General features: G+C 40.2%; 1 protein-coding gene across 3 annotated transcripts in view; it reads left to right on the top strand.

Moving 5' to 3' along the window:
• Nucleotides 1-14,050, top strand: part of FLNC (filamin C) — a 77,340-nt gene extending 63,290 nt beyond the window's left edge. For 2 of the 3 annotated variants that reach the window (XM_056573116.1, XM_056573118.1), the window contains exons 28-48: nt 551-740; nt 923-946; nt 2,013-2,260; nt 2,364-2,459; nt 4,585-4,684; nt 6,377-6,517; nt 7,397-7,525; nt 7,669-7,842; nt 8,075-8,236; nt 8,334-8,537; nt 8,627-8,779; nt 9,090-9,212; nt 9,363-9,602; nt 9,704-9,973; nt 10,070-10,207; nt 10,320-10,435; nt 10,558-10,690; nt 10,793-10,969; nt 11,267-11,485; nt 11,584-11,793; nt 12,884-14,050. In XM_056573116.1, the coding sequence (XP_056429091.1) occupies nt 551-740; nt 923-946; nt 2,013-2,260; nt 2,364-2,459; nt 4,585-4,684; nt 6,377-6,517; nt 7,397-7,525; nt 7,669-7,842; nt 8,075-8,236; nt 8,334-8,537; nt 8,627-8,779; nt 9,090-9,212; nt 9,363-9,602; nt 9,704-9,973; nt 10,070-10,207; nt 10,320-10,435; nt 10,558-10,690; nt 10,793-10,969; nt 11,267-11,485; nt 11,584-11,793; nt 12,884-13,071 (3,435 nt within the window). In that variant the 3' untranslated portion in view covers nt 13,072-14,050. The remainder of the gene's footprint in view (nt 1-550; nt 741-922; nt 947-2,012; nt 2,261-2,363; nt 2,460-4,584; nt 4,685-6,376; nt 6,518-7,396; nt 7,526-7,668; nt 7,843-8,074; nt 8,237-8,333; nt 8,538-8,626; nt 8,780-9,089; nt 9,213-9,362; nt 9,603-9,703; nt 9,974-10,069; nt 10,208-10,319; nt 10,436-10,557; nt 10,691-10,792; nt 10,970-11,266; nt 11,486-11,583; nt 11,794-12,883) is intronic. The other variant, XM_056573117.1, reaches the window with a different exon arrangement.
• Nucleotides 14,051-14,456: the final 406 nt, after the last annotated feature.

Here is a 14,456-nt window from a genome sequence, read left to right as displayed (position 1 = left end):
TTGCTGTGGCTGGTGATTGGCTGAGCGCAGTAACACTCTCCGACCACCGGCAACCGGGAAGAGGATCACGGCAGAGACCGGAGCCGGTTACCGGAGGCCCCAGGGGGAGCGGAGGAAGGTATGTACAGCTTTATTTTTTTACTGCCGGCAGTGTGGGCGACAATTTGTATGTTCTGGAGTTCCCCTTTAATATTGCCATATAGTAGCATCTTATGTTTCATGATGTATTTATGTGCATAATGTAGCAAGTTACCAGATGTAACAATTTGTCTTAAATCTGTCTTAGACAGCAGCCAATCACAGCTCATTTTGAGACTCGAAAGCTGAGCTTTGATTGGTTTCTATCCGTCGAAGACAAAAATTGACAGACTTTAGTTTTTTTCAGTAGAAGTATGTTCACAAGATTTGATTGTATATGTATGTATGTATGTATATATATATATATATATATATATACGGTATATATATATATATATATATACCGTATATATATATATATATATATATATATATATATATATATAACAATGGCTTTTTTGCTTTTACACAGGACCCTGAAGGAAAGCCAAAGAAAGCAAATATTCGGGGTAATGGTGATGGTACCTACACAGTGTCTTATGTGCCAGACATGGCGGGAAGATATACTATTACCATTAAGTACGGTGGAGATGAAATTCCCTACTCTCCTTTCCGTATTCATGCAGTACCCACTGGTGATGCCAGCAAGTGCTTAGTGACAGGTGAGCTCCAATATAAAAGATGACAATCTCTAAACAATATTGTGATATACTGCATATTGGCATTAAAGCGATGGTGAATTAATAAATGTTAATTGATTGAAGATATAATGTAAATATGTAATATAGAATATATTATTAAACATGTATTCCTTTACTTAAATACATTTTTTTTTCTCTTTTAGTGTCCATTGGAGGACATGGGTTAGGTAAGTTTTTTATGTACTGCTTTAACAAAAATCTGCCTGATTTATTATTAAAGGGGTACTCAGGTGTAAAACTATTTTTTTTAATGTATATCAACTGGTGCCAGAAAGTTAAACAGATTTGTAAATAACTTCTAATTAAAAATCTTAATCCTTCCAGTACTTATCAGCTGCTGTGTACTACAGAGGAAGTTCTTTTCTTTTTGAATGTATTTTCTGTCTGACCACAGTGCTCTCTGCTGACACCTTTGTCCATGTCAGGAACTGTCAAGAGCAGGAGCAAATCCCCATAGAAAAACTATCCTGCTCTGGACAGTTCCTGACACAGACAGAGGTGTCAGCAGAGAGCATTGTGGTCAGTAGTGTTGCTCGCGAATATTCGCAATTCGAATATTATTCGCGAATATCGCATATTCGCGAATTCGCGAATTTCGCGAATATAGCGCTATATATTCGTAATTATGAATATTCGTTTTTTTTTTGTTTTTTTTTCTTCACAGTACACATCACAGTGATCACCCCTCTCTGCTTCCAGCTTGTGTGGTGTAAAGAAGGCTGTAATACTACTGTGTGAGACTGGCGCGCGAAAATTCGCATATGCGAAAATTAGCCTAGGCGGATTTTCGCACATGCGAATTTTCACATATGTTAATTTTCGCATACGCGTATTTTCGCATATGCGAAATTAAAACGAGAATATAACGAATATGCGAATATTCGCGAATATATGACGAATATTCGTCCATATATTCGTGAATATTCGCGAATTCGAATATGGCCTATGCCGCTCAACACTAGTGGTCAGACAGAAAATAAATTCAAAAAGAAAAGAACTTCCTGTGGAGCATACAGCAGCTGATAAGTACTGGAAGGCTTAAGATTTTTAAATAGAAGTAATTTACAAATCTGTTTAACTTTCCGGCATCAGTTTATTTAAAAGAAAATGTTTTCCACTGGAGTACCCCTTTAATTGGATGATTTTATTTTAATGTATTGGTACAAATGTGCTTTTATATGTGACTTGCCACTACTGTATCTAGAAATTAATATTGTTACCTGGGTTGTTCAGGAGCCTGCCTAGGACCCACCATTCAAATTGGAGAGGAGACAGTCATCACAGTAGATGCCAAAGCTGCAGGAAAGGGAAAAGTTACCTGTAAGGTGTCTACACCAGATGGGGCAGAACTTGACGTCGATGTGGTGGAAAACCAGGATGGTACTTTTGACATTTACTACACAGCACCAGAACCAGGGAAATACATCATCACCATTCGGTTTGGTGGAGAACACATTCCCAACAGTCCCTTCCATGTGGTGGTAGGTTTCCAACAAGTGGTGAGAAATGGTCCATGTGTAACATTCCCAATTTAACTTGTTCCCTTAACATAATTTAATTATTCCCTTCCCTTCCTCCTGCCAGGCTTGTGATACCATCCCAATCATAGAAGAGCCATGTGACACTGTGCAGTTACATCAGCCCTATGCTGCACACCTACCTGGCTATCCAACTCACTGGGTATAATAGAGAACTCCTAGCTCCATTGCTCTATCCCTATCTGTTTAGAATTCTAATATCTATTTATTACTTTCCTATATACTGCTTATACTTTTTTGCATTCTATCCTGTGCTAGCTATGTACAGTACATTTATATGGTATAACTATGAATTTAAAGGGGTACACCACTGGAAAACATTTTTCTTAAATCAACTGGAGCCAGAAGGTTAAACCGATTTGTAAATTACTTTTATTAAAAAATCTTAATCCTTCCAGTACTTATCAGCTGCTGTTATGATCCACAGGAAGTTCTTTTGCATTAGAATTTCCTTTCTGCCTGACCACAGTGCTCTCTGCTGACACCTCAGTTCATTTTAGGAACTGTTCAGAGCAGGAGAGGTTTTCTATGGGGTTTTGCTCTTACTCTGAACAGTTCCTAAAATGGACAGAGGTGTCAGCAGAGAGCATTGTGGTCAGGCTGAAAGGAAATTAAAAAAGAAAAGAACTTCCTGTGTATCATAACAGCAGCTGATAAGTACTGGAAGGATAATGATTTTTAATAGAAGTAATTTAGCAGCTGATAAGTACTGGAAGGATTAAGATTTTCAAGTAATTTTACTTTCTGGCACCAGTTGATTTAAAGAGAAAAAAGTTTTCCAGTGGAGTACCCCTTTAAAGGGAAGCTGTCATCAGCATTGGGGTTATACAACTATGGCCAGTGTGTAGAAGATAAATAATTCTGTTTCCTACCATCTCCTTGTAGTATGAACCAAGTGGTGTAAGTGCCTGAAAATAGGACTTATGATCCAGCATGCAAAATATACCACTAAACACCAAGAAGTCCTAGGGGCATGGGGCAGGGCAGAACTAGTCCTGGCTCTTTTCCTGTAATCGCGCTCAGTAGCCATGATCGACAGGCAGAGAGGTCTCTACGTCACACGCTGCCAGGTCTTAAGGCTTCTCCGCCTGTCAATCATGGCTGCAGAGCCCCTGGCTGAATGTCCACTTGCAGGTTGGACTGTGCGGACATTGCCGTCTCTATAGATGGCAATACAGTCCCAGCGGAATTCTACTCAAAGAATGATCATGTTCATTCTTTGTGTGGATGTACTTTCCACAGGCATAATTCTGCTGCGGTGAATCCACAGACTGAACAGAGCAGCAGAATTCTATTGAAAAACTCTGCTGCAAACAGAATTCCGTGGGTGTAATGTTCGCAGTGTGGACGAGGCCTTAGTCTTAAAGGGGTTGTCTAGGCTGTCCACTTTATTCATTAGGGATGTGAAAAATTATAAATTGTACATTTGAAGAAGTGAAGGAACATTGGGTAATAGTTAAGTCTAGAATAACTGGTTTTAAAGGGGTACTCCGGCGCTAAGACATCTTATCCCCGATCCAAAGGATAGGGGATATGATGCCTGATCGCGGGGGTCCCACCGCTGGGGACCCCCTGTGGTCTTCCACGCCGCACCCCAATAGAATCAGCCCCCGGAAGCATGCTCGCTCCGGGTCTGACTACTAGCGATCACGGGGACGGAGCATAGTGACGTGATGGCTCCGCCCCCTTTGGATAGGGGATAAGATGTCTTAACCCCTGGAGTACGTCTTTAAGTATGGATCACATGCCGTCAAGGTAACAGAACCAGCCAAATTCTATACAAGCAACAGTGTTAAGTTATGGGGAAACTAATAATCTGTTAATAATAAGTTAAACACTGACTCCTGGTGGAGTATATAGAACTCTGCTATCTAAAGTCTGCATTTGAGAATTACAATAACAGAAACCTCTGAACTGAAGCAAAAGGTTTTGGATGCTCTCTAGTTTTGTAACTTGATCAAGGTCTGATCTTACAGACTCCCCAACTTTGATCTATTCACTTGTTTATTTCCTCTGTCCAAAGATCATATTTGGATGGATTTTCGCTTTTAGTTTCACATTTGTTTTGTGGACCATATAATTATATTTTCTTATATCCACCTTTATCTTTCCTTTGCCTCCTGATAGACATCGCATAAGATTTTCTTTATCTTGCTTGTAATTGTCTTTTTTGTTTCTTTATCATGTTTCACAATTTTCACACTTTTTCTTGATGCTGGTAATTTTTTGAGTGCTTAGACTACTTATGGCCCTGCTTTACTTTACAGGCTACTGAAGAACCTGTTGTTCCTGTTGATAATTTGGACACCATGCTCAGGCCATTCAATTTAGTGATTCCATTCACTGTGCAGAAAGGAGAGATTACAGGTACATTAGTCCAATCACCACTCCAGAACTTGTGTTGTTTCAGTTATGTTATCACTTTATATAAACTGTATACCTACATACAACTGAAAAAATTGGGTATAACCCACTTCTAGGCAACCTACCTTTGAATATGACAAGAATGACCCTATATTATAACAATAGTATCAGATAGTATAAACTGTATTTATGTATATATTGGTTGAGATTATGGCCCAGATTTATCAAACTGTGTTAGAGAAAAAGTGGAGAGATTTTTCCACAGCGACCAATCACAGCTCAGGTAACAAGCTCTGGTAAAGTGAAAGCTGAGCTGTGATTGGCTGCTGTGGAAAAATCTCTCCACTTTTTCTCTCACACAGTTTGAGAAAAAGTGGAGAGATTTTTCCACAGCGGCCAATCACAGCTCAGGTAACAAGCTCTGGTAAAGTGAAAGCTGAGCTGTGATTGGCTGCTGTGGAAAAATCTCTCCACTTTTTCTCTCACACAGTTTGAGAAAAAGTGGAGAGATTTTTCCACAGCGACCAATCACAGCTCAGGTAACAAGCTCTGGTAAAGTGAAAGCTGAGCTGTGATTGGCTGCTGTGGAAAAATCTCTCCACTTTTTCTCTCACACAGTTTGAGAAAAAGTGGAGAGATTTTTCCACAGCGACCAATCACAGCTCAGGTAACAAGCTCTGGTAAAGTGAAAGCTGAGCTGTGATTGGCTGCTGTGGAAAAATCTCTCCACTTTTTCTCTCACACAGTTTGAGAAAAAGTGGAGAGATTTTTCCACAGCGACCAATCACAGCTCAGGTAACAAGCTCTGGTAAAGTGAAAGCTGAGCTGTGATTGGCTGCTGTGGAAAAATCTCTCCACTTTTTCTCTCACACAGTTTGAGAAAAAGTGGAGAGATTTTTCCACAGCGACCAATCACAGCTCAGGTAACAAGCTCTGGTAAAGTGAAAGCTGAGCTGTGATTGGCTGCTGTGGAAAAATCTCTCCACTTTTTCTCTCACACAGTTTGATAAATCTGGGCCGTTGGCCCAGATTTATCAAACTGTGTTAGAGAAAAAGTGGAGAGATTTTTCCACAGCGACCAATCACAGCTCAGGTAACAAGCTCTGGTAAAGTGAAAGCTGAGCTGTGATTGGCTGCTGTGGAAAAATCTCTCCACTTTTTCTCTAACACAGTTTGATAAATATGGGCCGTTGGCCCAGATTTATCAAACTGTGTTAGAGAAAAAGTGGAGAGATTTTTCCACAGCGACCAATCACAGCTCAGGTAACAAGCTCTGGTAAAGTGAAAGCTGAGCTGTGATTGGCTGCTGTGGAAAAATCTCTCCACTTTTTCTCTCACACAGCTTGATAAATCTGGGGAAATATTTTTAAATGTTCTACAACACTACATAACTAGGTAATGGATGTAATGAACAACATAAAACAATTCATGTTTAAAGACTTCTCTCTGGTGATTTGCATTTTGCAAACTGTAGTCTCTACACCAAACATTTCACAGGAATTTGTTGTAGGAAAACCCACTATAACTAATCATCTGTATGAACTCCGGCTACCATGTCCACAAGCTTTTAATAAACAATTAGAATTATGAATGCAGCTCTGGACTGTATAACATGTTATAAATCAGGATAATTGCTTGATTAGTAATGTAACTAAACTGTATAAAAGGTGAACATTCTCTTTATCCATTATCTAGGTGAGGTTCGCATGCCATCTGGCAGGACCGCTAGACCCAATATCACTGACAACAAAGATGGCACTGTTACTGTGAAATATGCTCCAGTGGAGAAGGGATTGCATGAAATGGACATAAAATATGATGGAAATCACATTCCAGGTAACTCATATGATTAAATATGTAGATTAGAAGAAATAAATGTGGAACTGATGTGTATGGTGGAATATTTAGGCTAGTACATTTAAGTAAAAAAAAAAAATACAACCAAACCTTTATGAATATGGCAATGGGCCTAGGTTCTATAGTGACAACAGGTCTCAAAGGTCCTGCAGAAGACAATCCCGTTTAGACCTGATTTTGGAATCAGTTAATAACAACAAAGTACAGTGGTCCTTCAACATACGATGGTAATCCATTCCAAACGGACCATCATTTGTTAAAACCATCGCATGTTGAGGGATCCGTGCAATGTAAAGTATAGGACAGTGGTCTACAACCACTCGCTCCAGCAAGCCCTCTGCTTCCCATGCATCCTCGCTCTCCGTCGCCGCCATCACGTCGCTACGCATGCCGCTCCTATTGGATGACGGAACGGCACGTGCAGCGACGTGATGACGCCGATGGAGAGCGCCGGCAATGCAGGGGATCCTGAAGAGGAAAGGTAAGTGATCGTCAGCAGACCACACAGGGCACCGTAAACGGCTATCCGGTGGCAGCTGAAGCAGTCTGCGCTGCCGGATAGCCGTTTATGCGATGGCCCCGATATACAAAAGCATCGCATGTTGATGCTGCCTTCAACATGCGATGGCCTCTGAGAGGCCATCACATGTTGAAATTATCGTATGCCGGGGCCATCGTAGGTCGAGGGGTCACTATATATGAAGAAATAAAAAGTGAGTGTAGGCTTACTCTGTGTAGAGACAGGCTGGTCCCCCAGAATCATTTTGTCTTCCTGTGCTTGGGCCTGTAATGTTTCTAAGCTGTTTTACTTACCAGGTTTAAAGCGTTACATTCATGTTACTATACCTTTATTTTTAGGGAGTCCACTGCAGTTTTATGTAGATGCTATTAACAGCCGACATGTGAGTGCATATGGACCAGGGCTTAGCCATGGAATGGTAAACAAGCCCGCCACATTTACTATTGTTACAAAGGATGCTGGAGAAGGTAGGCAACACCACAAACAGTTCTTTAAAATTACCATTTTCCCTTGAGCTCATTGTTTTTATGTATATAAATTTATATGTGATTTTACATGTTTTAGTATTAGACTAAAGAACCAAATATCTCAATTTTTTGTCCTATCTCAGGTGGCTTGTCACTGGCTGTGGAAGGTCCATCAAAGGCAGAAATCACATGCAAGGACAATAAAGATGGTACATGCACAGTATCCTACCTGCCTACTGCTCCTGGAGACTACAACATCATTGTGCGCTTTGATGACAAGCACATTTCAGGCAGTCCATTTACAGCCAAAATCACAGGTAATTTTAATGAAATGCTTTGGAAGGCTTGTCCTGTGGACTCATTTAGATTGTAAAACGTCATTGATCATTGGCAGCCTCTAGTGTTCAGTGTGTGTAATTGTCTTAGAAGTTATATTATAGAACCTCTTTGTGATTCGTTAGAACACATGATAGGTGTTACATGTATACATCTGTTTTTTGTACAGACCAATATATTTTGTAAAACATGATATTATTTATATCCCAATAGGCGATGACTCCATGAGAACTTCCCAACTCAATGTGGGAACCTCAACCGATGTGTCCCTCAAGATCACAGAGACAGATCTAAGCCTATTAACTGCCAGCATCAGAGCTCCATCTGGGAATGAGGAGCCATGTCTTCTAAAGAGACTCCCTAACAGACATATTGGTAAGAAAATGAATGCAGCTTTACATAGGTACATACCTGCTTCACTACAACCCTTCTATATACTAAATGTTGATAAATTATGTATCATGAACTGCAGGAATCTCCTTCACTCCCAAAGAGGTGGGAGAGCATGTGGTCAGTGTGAAGAAGAATGGAAAACACGTCACTAACAGCCCATTCAAGATCATGGTTGGACAGTCAGAGATTGCTGATGCAAGCAAAGTGAAAGTGTCAGGAAAGGGACTGCTAGAAGGCATTACATTTGAGGTGTCTGAATTCATAGTGGACACCAGAACTGCAGGTAAGTCTCAAGTATTTTTCCAAATATATTTCTACATGTCAATGCGTTTGCTGTTTTCTGTGAATAACATTTTTTTCTGTTTTCTTTAGGATATGGAGGTTTAGGATTGTCTATTGAAGGCCCAAGCAAGGTTGATATAAACTGCGAGGATGTGGAAGATGGAACATGCAAAGTGTCTTACTGTCCTACTGAGCCAGGAACGTACATTATAAACATCAAGTTTGCAGAGAAACATGTACCAGGTGTGTAGATATATGCATGTGACACACTTTAAAAGAGTTCTGTTTACTTGAGTAGCAGTACAATTCGTCATTTTACATCACATCTAGGCTGAGTCAAAGTGTGTGAAATGGTTAAAGATATATTCCCCAGTATGTAAAACACAACATTGATGATAATGGTCTTGTAATGTACAGATTTTACTTACATGGTTCATGAAGTATGTGCTCACTCATGCATTCGGTTAGATATATTAAAACTTTTTATATGTATTCTCCATGTCGCACACAAACACTAATCCATGCTTCCAATGTACCCCTATGTATTCCATAGGAAGTCCTTTCATGGTGAAGGTGACAGGTGAAGGACGTATGAAAGAGAGCATAACTAGAAAACGCCAAGCTCCCTCTATTGCCAGTATTGGTAGCACATGTGATCTCAACCTCAAGATTCCAGGTATGAAGCCCGATTAAATTGTGTAGCTTATGAACAACTCAAAGTGTTACCAAGATATTTAGTACAATGGTATTGAAAACTGTATTATGTAAGCCTTTGTTATAACTGATCTTTAAACCATATGTTGTGTCTTTCCCTTTTTTGTTTTAGGCAACTGGTTCCAAATGGTATCAGCCCAAGAGCGCCTTACACGCACATTCACACGCAGCAGTCATACATATACACGGACAGAACGCACAGAGATCAGCAAGACACGTGGAGGTGAAACAAAGCGTGAAGTGCGGGTAGAGGAATCTACACAGGTTGGAGGTGACCCCTTTCACAATGTTTTTGGAGACTTTCTTGGCCGGGAGAGTCTAGGATCATTCAGCAGCATTGCACGACAGGAAGGTAGGGTCTGCAGTGTAATACTGTATTCACTTTATTCCAATAACTAAAGATGAAATCTATGTAAATATACATTACTAAGTAATGCTCTCTATCTGTTCCAGGTGAAGTAGGTTCTCAGGATATGACAGCTCAAGTGACCAGCCCTTCTGGAAAAACAGCAGATGCAGAGATCATTGATGGAGAAGACAGCACATACAGTGTGCGCTTTGTTCCACAAGAGATGGGAGCTCACACTGTCAGTGTAAAGTATAGAGGCCAACATGTCCCTGGAAGTCCTTTCCAGTTTACAGTGGGCCCGATGGGTGAAGGAGGAGCCCACAAAGTAAGAGCAGGAGGCACTGGCTTGGAGCAGGGAGTTGCAGGAGTCCCAAGTGAGTAGTCATAAAAGAATTAATATAAATATGGCAGACATTTTTTGTTAAAGTGATATCTAAATATTTCTGCATATCTGTAATTTAATCCTACAGCTGAGTTCAGCATATGGACTCGGGAGGCTGGGGCTGGTGGTCTGTCCATTGCAGTTGAAGGCCCCAGTAAAGCAGAGATTTCTTTTGAAGATCGCAAGGATGGGTCCTGTGGAGTGTCCTACATTGTACAGGAAGATGGTAAGCTTATGCATTTTACATAGATTCTATTAATCAGTAGAACTTATGTTAACTTCTTCAGTTAGTAGTGATTAAAGATGCCAATTTTTAAGTAATACTATCTGTAATCCAGGTGACTATGAAGTGTCCATTAAATTCAATGATGAGCACATCCCTGACAGCCCATTTGTGGTGCCAGTAGCCTCTCGTTCAGATGATGCACGCAGACTGACTGTCACTAGCCTACAGGTAAAGTATTATTACTTAGAATCTTTAAGAATAAATATATATAACAACAGTTTATGTAATAGAGCTGTAGCTGTTTCAGTACTGCCCAGTATCTTGAGTAAATCTTTAATATATCATTCTAGGAGACTGGATTGAAGGTGAATCAACCAGCCACTTTTGCAGTACAGTTAAATGGAGCTCGTGGTGTAATAGAAGCTAAAGTACACACACCATCTGGTATTGTAGAAGAATGCTACGTGTCAGAAGTGGACAGTGGTAAGAGATAACTATAATCTATTATACAGTTTATGTGGTGTATGATATAAAGTATAAAGCTTATGTGTTTTATAACCATCATTTTTTTTATTTTACTTGTAGATAAATACTCAATACGTTTCATTCCTCACGAAAATGGAGTTCACTCAATTGACGTCAAGTTCAATGGACGCCATATCCCAGGAAGTCCTTTCAAAATTCGTGTGGGTGAGCAGAGTCAGGCTGGTGATCCTGGACTGGTTACAGCCTATGGACCTGGACTTGAGGGTGGAGTCACTGGTAAGAGATGTTATACTATATAAAAAGTATTGCATCATGAAAACATTTGTGGTACACAAAAAGATTTGCAGAATTAATAGAATTTTTTTGTTTTGTATTGTTTCATTTATGTTGAACAGTGATCAACCCTAGCAGCCATTACTTGTTATATTTACTTTGATTTAGTTATTATTTTATTGCTTTAGTGATGCAACAGTATTATTTCTAATTAGTATTGATACAATTTTAGGATTGATACAATTGGCCTTGCCCTACACTAATCCTACCTTTGTCTTTCGGGTTGTGTTATTTATACAGGAAGACCTTCTGAATTTGTAGTACATACTTTGAATGCTGGGTCTGGATCCCTATCTGTAACAATTGATGGGCCTTCAAAAGTTAAGTTAGATTGCCAAGATTCTCCTGAGGGTTATAAAGTAGCATACACACCAATGGCTCCTGGAAATTATCTAATCACAATCAAATATGGAGGACCTCAACACATAGTTGGAAGTCCATTCAAGGCCCGTGTGACAGGTAAGTTAAGAACAAAACCTAAGCATGCTATTCTTGTTGATGCCTTTAAGCATTCTATTCTTATGTTACACAACATTTTTTCTTTATATTCTAAATAGGAGCAAGACTCTCTGGTGGGCACAGTCTGCATGAAACCTCTACGGTGCTCGTAGAGACAGTAACAAAGTCCTCTGCCTCTGTAGGAGGCTATGGAATGGCAGTGCCTAAATTTGCATCTGATGCTTCCAAAGTAGTCTCTAGAGGCCCCGGTCTTTCAAAAGCCTTTGTTGGGCAGAAGAACACCTTCACGGTAGATTGCAGCAAAGCAGGTGAGAATTAGTAATAACAAAGTATGTATGTACAATTGCATGTATTCATTTGTTAATGTACAGAATGAAAGGGAAAACAAATAGACATTTCACATAAATTATGGGCTGTATGCAACATTTTCACCAAGGTTTGATTAGATGTTTCCCAGGAGTCCATAGAAAAGGCAACAGCAAACAGATGACTGCACTAGTAACATATTCAGTTATTCACATGTATTCAGATGATGTTTCAGCTTAAAGGGGTTCTCCGGTGCTTACACATCTTATCCCCTATCCAAAGGATAGGGGATAAGATGCCTGATTGCGGGAGTCCCGCCGCTGGGGACTCCCGGGATCTTGCACGCAGCACCCCGTTTGTAATCAGTCCCCGGAGCGTGTTCGCTCCGGGTCTGATTACGGGCGACCACCGGGCCGGCGGCGTGTGACGTCACGCCTCTGCCCCATGTGACGTTATGCTCCGCCCCTCAATGTAAGCCTTCGGGAGGGGGCGTGACAGCTATCATGCTCCCTCCCGTAGGCTTGCATTGAGGGGCGGAGCATGATGTCACACGGGGGCGGAGGCGTGACGTCACACGCCGCCGGTAATCAGACCCGGAGTGAACATGCTCCAGGGACTGATTACAAATGGGATGCCGCGTGCAAGATCACGGGGGTACCCAGCGGCGGGACTCCCGCGATCAGGCATCTTATCCCCTATGCTTTGGATAGGGGATAACATGTGTAAGCACCGGAGAACCCCTTTAAACTAGTGACTGTCTCAAGACTTGAGAAAGGCTCTTGCTTGAGCCGAAATGTAACTTGAATACATCTGGTTGGAAAATGAATAATGTATGTACCTGTCACAGTTTCAATCAGCAATAACAGCTGATTACCCGGAGGTTCGGGATGGGGATGTTATTCCTTACTAGCAGAGTACCCAGTGTTGCATGGTCTTCCTACCTAAACCTTGTAGGAGAGGAAAAGCAACAATGATGCTCTCAGAGAGAGAGAGAGAATAATTTGTTTATGCATTTATTGTATATGCATTTAGTTTATGACTAAAACTAGATTTATTTACAATGGACTTCATTTTTTTTTTTTTATTCCATAGGCACCAACATGCTGATGGTAGGAGTCCATGGGCCAAAGACACCATGTGAGGAAGTATATGTGAAGCACGTGGGAAATCGATTGTACAATGTGACCTACACTGTAAAAGACAAAGGGGATTACATCCTCATTGTCAAGTGGGGTGACCAGAATGTTCCTGGAAGTCCCTTTCAAGTCTCAGTGCCTTGAGAATTTATTCATAGCCCAATAGGCTTTGCAAGAGGCCTACTAACTTGCCAGTGAGAGACAGGCTCTTATCCTTTTTTTATGTAAATGCACTGATTTAAAAAACTGTCATAGCAATAATTCACAAAGTGCCTTTGTTCGTCTGACCTAAGAACTTTCCTTTAGGATAATGGCATGGTATACAATAACAAATGTGCAACACCCACAACGTCCATGTCCTTTCTGCTTTTTACAAAATCTTCCTTTACAGTATGGTTGGTGTTTTATTTTCTAATGTTGCTACCTGTTTTGTTTTATATGCGCTTTGTTTTCTATTTTTATTTGTGGGAGGGAACTTTTGGGGTAAAAGGGCAAGGGGAAGCGATAGAGGTCATAGAGACATAATATAGTTACGGTTGGTTACAGGGAAACTGCATTTAGGTTTCTAGATTAGATACTTTTAATATTTTCTTAATATATTTTATGTTGTAGTTTATTCTTTACAAAATGTGCACATGGTCACAGCAGTATCACTGACATTCATACAATTTGTGTACATTCTAATAATGCAGCACAAAATAACCAACAAGCATTATAAACTACCATAAGCTACTCTTTAAAACTGGGCTCAGAGTTTTTTTTTAGTTATACCTCTTGTATTCGGAAATGTGGTCGAGAGAAAAATCTTCTAGCTTCAAATCAAAGTTTAGTTGTGTCCCTTTATGTAAACTGATTCAAGTTTCAGTTAACTTACAGTTTAGATTTTTAATGTTTATATGCATTGTTATCTCTGTGACCTCTATCAGGACAGTCTCTAAATAATATAATTGGTTGTCGTAGCACTGTTATAAGGGCGGAGCCAATATCACATGGTGCTTGCTATGTGACTGCATTTTATAGGAAGATATTTTCTATGCATCAAAGACATTGATAATTACTTGTCATTTCTTATAAATTATATATTTGGTGCATACTAAGGAAAATAAAATGAATTGCTAATGTGCCTAGTGTCTACAATTTCTTTATTGCGCCATCCACACAATTTTAGAGTTGATAGGTCATTTATGTAGAATGGTGGTGAACAACAAATATTTCTGGGTTTACTAACAAGATTTCTGGGTTTACTAACAAGACGCTAGCCTTATGAATCTACTTGTACAGAAAATGACCCCTGAGCAAGATGTAAGGTTACATTTGATCTAGAACAGTAAAAGAGTTAGTGCTACAGTCCTTGGTGGTCCAGGGCAGTGAAGGTGTACATGCTTTGCTCTCAGTTGAGATGACACTGTTTACTGAACCTGTCTACCACCATCTATAGAACAGTCTTTCCCTTAGATGGAGGCAGATCAGTCATAAAATCCATAGAAATATGAGTCCAGGGCCTATTGGGAATAGACAATGGACACAAC

This window comes from Hyla sarda, chromosome 4 (genome assembly GCF_029499605.1).
Source record: "Hyla sarda isolate aHylSar1 chromosome 4, aHylSar1.hap1, whole genome shotgun sequence".
Taxonomy (NCBI): domain Eukaryota; kingdom Metazoa; phylum Chordata; class Amphibia; order Anura; family Hylidae; genus Hyla; species Hyla sarda.
Note: the sequence above shows the minus strand (reverse complement) of the source record. Positions and strands in the feature narration are given on the sequence as shown.